Source organism: Pygocentrus nattereri, chromosome 11, assembly GCF_015220715.1.
Source record: "Pygocentrus nattereri isolate fPygNat1 chromosome 11, fPygNat1.pri, whole genome shotgun sequence".
Lineage (NCBI taxonomy): Eukaryota > Metazoa > Chordata > Actinopteri > Characiformes > Serrasalmidae > Pygocentrus > Pygocentrus nattereri.
In genome coordinates, this window is record NC_051221.1 from 23,448,298 (window position 1) to 23,455,073 (window position 6,776).

General features: G+C 45.4%; 1 protein-coding gene across 1 annotated transcript; it reads left to right on the plus strand.

Annotated features, from left to right (window-relative positions):
- Positions 1–2,019: 2,019 nt before the first annotated feature.
- LOC108428752 (four-jointed box kinase 1) lies at positions 2,020–4,325 on the plus strand. The gene has a single exon (XM_017700007.2). The coding sequence runs from the start codon at positions 2,313–2,315 to the stop codon at positions 3,531–3,533; it is 1,221 nt and encodes a 406-aa protein (XP_017555496.1). The 5' UTR covers positions 2,020–2,312; the 3' UTR covers positions 3,534–4,325.
- The last annotated feature ends 2,451 nt before the right edge of the window (positions 4,326–6,776 follow it).

Consider the following 6,776-nt stretch of genomic DNA (forward strand, 5'->3'; position numbering starts at 1 on the left):
AGCTCTGAAATATTCCTGATGCTGGAATTCCAGATTGTTCCAGTCATGTTTTTGCTCTTCATAATCTTGGAAATGTTATTTATCTGGTTGATTCTAGGGAATTACTTTTTTTAGGGACTTAATTGTTTACCCACATTTTCTTGTCTTTCTGAAATCTTGAAACCATTAATAAACTTAATGATATGTCCTACATCATTTATGACAAGAGAAGCATAGTGATGCTTTCTCTGTAAATACTCTTTGCAAATCTTTGTATTTATACTCACATTAATCTTTATATCTTTGCATTTGTACTCTTTAAGAGATACTAAATGAAAGAGAAAAGTGTTATAATAAATAAATAAAATAATAATGAGATATGATGACATAAGCCTGCACCTATATCATTATTATTTCAAATTCATTTAGCTAAACAAAGACAAAGTACATGAAAGTAGGATTCACTTGTGCATTTCACTTTGGTTCCTTCCATACAGGCTACTATGATTTATGTTTTTATATTTCTTTGTATTTTCAAATGAGCTTCACATTCAACAGAGAGACGCGCTATCTGCTATTTGTCTGTAGGACCTTGGTACAGACATTTGAAACATGACATTACATTCTAAGTGAAAGGCAGAAAAGATTCTTGTTGTTCTGTCACACTGTGTTGCTTCCAAATTTAGAAAGATGGCATTCTACTTCAAAGCACGTTTGATTTGGAATGAGCTTCAGAAATTGCAGTGTTTAATCTACCTATAACAGTTCAAAGCATTGCTCCATGGCCATCTCACATGGGAGCACCTTTTTATACGAGGGAGCTTTCATCTTTACTTTATTGCATGTATTTTTAATAACTGTACTGTTGTATTTTAATGAGGTCAGATCAGGGTTCCAGTGGGCATCAGACTCGGGTCTCAGTCAGGTTTCTCCATGCTGTAAAAGTGAGGTTAGTTATAGACTTGTCATTATGCAGTGATTTCCATCTCGAGGTTACACATGGAGAAGTCATGCTGTAACACGTCTCAGACTTTGAACCAGCAGAATGAAAGCTGTAGAGGCCTTTTTGATTGCTTAAAAATGGTGGCTCATGGTTCTATACCATCACTGAGCATTTTCTAGAGCAGGCCTGGCCAGAGAAAGATTTGATTTGGCCTGCCAGAAAGTCTCCCTAACTCCCTCACCCACTAACCCAATGAGAAAACGCATGCATTTTATACAGCGCCTAATTTTTTCTTCAAAGACTTCAATAAAAAGTACTTTTAGTTGCAAAACATACAGTGTAAAATCTAAAAAAAAAAAACTATGACCCTTGACTGCACACAATTATCACTATCACAACTTCAAAGTGCACCTGTGTATTAAGTGGAGCTGATAAAATGGACAACGTGTGTAGAAATAAGGAGGTCATAATTTTATGTCTGATCAGTGTGTGTGTGTGTGTGTGTGTGTATACAGTATATATATATATGAATATTAGAGTGAATATTGTATTCATTCTAATATCAGTGTACACTTATTGCCCAGATACCTAAATCCATTTAACTAGGTTTATCTTTTTTAAAAAGTATGACGTAATTTAAATAGAAAACTATCTTTTGTAAGTAAGATTTCAGAAAGAAAACCCTGGCCCATATTTTGCTTTTTTAAAGGAAACTTTCACATTACAACAGACAATTGCATTTTGAGGGAACGTATGTTTGGATCCCAGCATCGCCAAACCAGTAATGAAATAAAATAAAATAACGAAATGAGTCTGAAATAAATGTATAAATATTTAACTAATCCTCCGTTCCCCGTTTCGACCATTGCTCCTTATTTCTTCCCACCTGTATTCATACAAGTCCCGCCTCCTCCTGCGCGATGATTAGCTAGTAGTTCACACATTCAAACACACCGCCCATTCAGAGTTAGTGTGGACCACTAGCCAATCACAGCGCAGGAGGGGCGGGGTCTGGCGTAGAATGGGTGGGGAAAACAATAACAACAGACAGCGCCAGCCTATCAGCTTCGCCGCCGCGGTCACGTGGCCATTCGTCTTTCCCTCAGAGCGGAGCGAAGCCCAACTCAAAGCTGAGCAGCGACCGGACAGAGAAGGAGCTTCAGCGTCTTGACGGAAACGGGGAGCATGTTAGCGAGAGTGAGGAGAAAACGAAGGTCAGTAAAGAGGAGAGTCTGAGATAAAACTGAGAAAGCAAAATGAAAACGTGTTCGCCCCCCTCGGCTTAGGGGTAAGGACGAAGCGCGCGGTCTCCTGTGGGTGTTTGGTGTTAGCGGAGCTGCCTCGTGGATGGAGAACACAAAGTGGTGTGAAAGTGTGTGAAGAAGCGGACATGAGGGCCGTTTCGCTGAACTCGTTGGCGCTGCTGCTTCTCTGCACTCTCGCCTGCGTGCTGCACCTGTGGGGCGGCTTGGAGAAGCGCTTGGAGCGGCGGGAACGGGACCTCGTGCCGTCTACAGCCAGAACTTTTCGAGCCCTGCTCGCCGTCCCGGCCGCGCGGACCACCTCCCGCTATTTTCCTCGCGCTCGGACTAACGTCACGACGGGGAGTGGGCATGAAAACAAGACGCTCGTGAGCGAGAGCGGCGAGCCCGAGGACGGCGGACCGAGGACTGTCGAGCCGCTGGAGGACGGCGTGTTTTGGAGCCGCAACCTTGAGTCTCGCCTTCCCGCCGGTTTCAGCGAGGATCACGCGCGCGCCTGGAGCCTGCGTGCGCGAGCCGAGCGTGTGCTCTCCCTCGAGCCGGGCTGCGGCAGGACGTCCAACCAGCTGGCCACGTTCTCGGACGGCAGCAGAGCGTGCGTGCGCTACGGCATTAACGCCGAGCAGGTGCAGGGGGAAACTCTGGCTTATTACTTGGCGAGGCTGCTCGGCATCTCCAACGTGCCTCCTCTCGTGCTAGCACAGCCCAGCGCAGAGCAGTGGGCACACGTGAGGAAGAGGGTGGACGGCCTGCAGTGGGCTGGCCGAGCTGTGGTGTCCATGACCGAGTGGATCGCCAACTTGAGTGGGACGGTGACCCCCACGCCCCTGCGGCCAGATGGCGGTGGCCTGCGCCCCTCATCGGACTTTAGCAACCAGACTGAGGCGGACCTGCTGGAGCTAGCTCAGTGGAGCGACCTGGTCGTGTTTGACTACCTGACGGCCAACTTTGACCGGCTGGTCAGCAACCTGTTCAGTCTGCAGTGGGACTCGCGTGTCATGGAGCGGGACACAAGTAACCTGCTGAAGGCACCCCATGGCACTCTGGTTTTCATAGACAACGAGGCGGGCCTGGTGCACGGCTACCGCGTGCTGGACATGTGGGAGAGGTACCACAGCTCCGTCCTGAGGTCCGTGTGCATTTTCAGGAGGAGGACGGCCCAGCGGGTCGCAGGTCTGCACCGCTATCGGGACGTGCGGGCGCGCCTCTTCGAACTGTACCGGGACAGTGAACCCCTGGCTGCACAGCTGGGCTTTTTGTCCGAGGAGCACGCCAGGATATTACAGGATAGAGTAGACAGAGTCTACAGGCACATATTGCACTGTAAAGGGAAGTACAACCAGCTGTAGTTTTTCTGATGTGCAGACCCTTTTCCAAAATTGAGTATGACTATGGACCACTGGTTGTGAAGGTGACCATGCCAATATCCAGCTCATGAACTGTGTTCAACTCTTTAACTTCTCAGCATCTGGCTGGACTACCTCTTGTAGGGACAGACCTTTAACGTGTCTAAAGTAACGTATTGTTTTGTATGAGTTTCCATGACAAGAAAACATGTTTTGTTTTCGAAAAGTCTTAACTTTAAACTCACTGAGCATATTGCTTGTGATGGAGTTAATCGGTTAGGCAATGCAATAAAAGCCTACCTGCAGTGATGCATTGGTTAGTTGTTGTGGTTTGCTGCTTCCACCATTTTGGTGATGTATTAGGCTGTTTTGTTTTTTTGATGGAAACAACAAAGCTACAGCTGAATTAAAAGGAGTCTGACAGCTCTTCGTTGTTTTGACAAATGCTTTATTCTTAAAATACTTTGGAACACCTGTGGGTCACTGTAGAGCTGAGTTTAATGGTCATTCACACTGTTGCAGAAGTAAATTAAGATGGTCGCCTTTTGTTGTCACTCCTGCACAGCTTTACAATTCAATTCTTAGCCTTAATGAAGTGGTGGGATGTCTGTTGATTTTGAAAATGTGTTGTGGGATTTCGCTTTGTGAATTCTGAACTCTATTTAACTAATTTAAGTCACAATATGTGATAACATTCCAGTTGTTTGTTTTTTTTTATTGGACGACAACAACAACCTGTCATTTTTACATGCCATTAAATCTAGTGGAACTGAAGTGTTTCACTAAGCCAAATGGTGCTGGTGCTGGTCTAGAGTCTTCTTTCCTGCACAGAACAACAAAACATCTTCTGTAAGAGATTCTGAGTTAGACAGTGTTGCTATTGTTACATAGGAATGCCACGCCTAAGCACTCACACTCTCAGCTGGTAACATTTTACACACTGCTTTTTTTTTATACCTCGTACGACACTTTTCTTCAGTGCACATCACACTCTGCGCAGGCTCACTGGAAAATCGTTCTGATGTTGCGTGCGCAGTGCTCTTTTATTTCAGGGCCACTAGTACCAACTATGCTGGAGACTTAACATGCTGACTCCTAGATAAGTTTACATTCGCAAGTTGTGATGAGTGGTTTCAGTCAATGAATCTCAAAGGCCTGGGTTTTTATGAATGAGAGGCCATTGTAATTGATGACTCAATGTGTGGTGTTAATTGGAGTTGCTAGCTGCTGGGTCAAGCCCTGTGATGCACACTGCGAGCAAAGCGGAGCTCTTTTCGTATTTGTTCACTCATCAGTGATCAGAATAAAATTTTTATTTTATCCCATGTAGGATTTATTATAGATTTGCTTGGGCTTGAGCTCAAGTAGCTGCAAAGCCATCTTGAGTTAGTGGACTGGATTTATGACAGTCATGGTCCCAAAAACTGATTCTAGATCAGCACTCCCACGTCTGAGGTGGGTTGTGAATTCAGACCCAGAGCTGCTAGTGGATGAGGGTTGGGAGATGCTCCTCAAAACCTGTCGAGGAATCAACGATCAAAGCTACTCTAATGCGTAGCTTTACAGTCTGTAGTCACATCTGTTTCAGATTATGATGGACACGCTCACACCTTTTGTTGATTTCCCTTGGGGCTTTTTCATCAGTCCATCCTGCCCAAATGCGGATTTGTATGGTGTGCACTGTCTGCTATATCAAAGGTTCAAGATTAGCCAAGGAGGAACTTCAGATTCTGTGGCTAGTTTTTAACTCAAGGTTGATCATCTCTGCTTCTGGTTTATGTTAGCCCTTAGTGTCATGATATACCTAGCTTCAGCTCAAGTATATGCAGCTATAGGGAGTGTATTCTCTGCTCTTGTGGTAATAGGGATTGAGAAATCGATACGTGTGTAGACTGAGTAAGGGTGCGGATCAGCAGCAGGGTTAAGATGGGTTATTGTGCTTTGGTATTGCATGCAGCTGGGCGTCTCGCTCTGAGGCGCGTCTGTCGTCGCTAGAAGCTGCGAGAGATTTACGAGAGTCTGCAGACACTGGGGATTACAAAAACAATGCAAAGCTGAGCCCTGCCTGCTTAAGCCAGATACAAGCAACTTCTACACACGCATGCTAACACAATCCCATAAACACTCATATCAGCCCCTGTGTGTGTGCCATGTTGGCGAAGTGGAAAAGGAAAGCTGTGCTCTCTTAATGAGTCCCTGCTTTTGCCTTTTCAAAAAAAATACAATCTGCCTCCTTTAACAAGCTCTCGTGCTAGCTTTAATAACAGTGGCGGCTGAAATCAAAGCCATAGTTGCTTTTCTGGCTTTTACGTCTTGCTGATGGCACGTGTGCCCCCTGCTAAATGTCTGGGGTTCATTACTGCTCGCCTCCTGTCACAAAACCACACAAATGTCCTCAAGCAGAACCCCCTGTCCCTGTTCACCAAAGCCCCCTGCTGTGCGACATGACCTGGTTACCATTCTACCCCCACCGGTCACTGCAGAGGCCAATGCTTTTATTCAATCCATCTGGGCTGTGTGTTCTAATGGCAGGCCCCACTGGCCTCTTTGCTTGATCATACTGTCAGCAGTATGATTGGGTCTGCTTAAGGATAGCCTTGGGGCGAAGCTGGCCTTTTAGTACTGATCTAGGACCTGCTTCATTGAGCCTCGCTGCAACCATAAAATCTTTTCTGAGAATATTTTAAAAAGTGCTCTCAGGTCAGCAGCAAAAGGTAGCCTCATGTTACAGATAGCTCCAGTCTTATTTCATGACTTGTCCTATCCTGTTCCTGATGTTGGGCAGTATCAGTGAAGCTTTCTGGATGCAGCTCAGGCTGCAGGTAATCACAGGGGCTGCTCTTGTTGCCTGGTGGCTCGGGGGGAGGCACACACATTGCAGACATTCCAGAGGAAGCTGGGGTGGATCTCTGCATACATTTACCCTGGAATAACAGATTCCCAGAGTGCCAGAGACCCAGCTGCTTTCCAGGGCTTCTCTGTCAGCAGGGCACTGCACATCTGGCTTCTTCGGTTATTTAATGGTATGAAAACCTCTGTGCGGGTTTGATTAAGTTTTGCTGGTTAGTTCAAGCAAATCTTAATCAAACACATGTCAGATGGCCATGTTACATGGGCTTTGCAGTTTTTGTCTGTATTGAAGGTAGTGTTTAAATTAAGTTCAGTTTGTAACTCAATTTTTGTGTTTTGTTACACTATTTGAAAATCTAGCTGCCCTTATATTGTGTTAAATTTCGTAATAAAGCG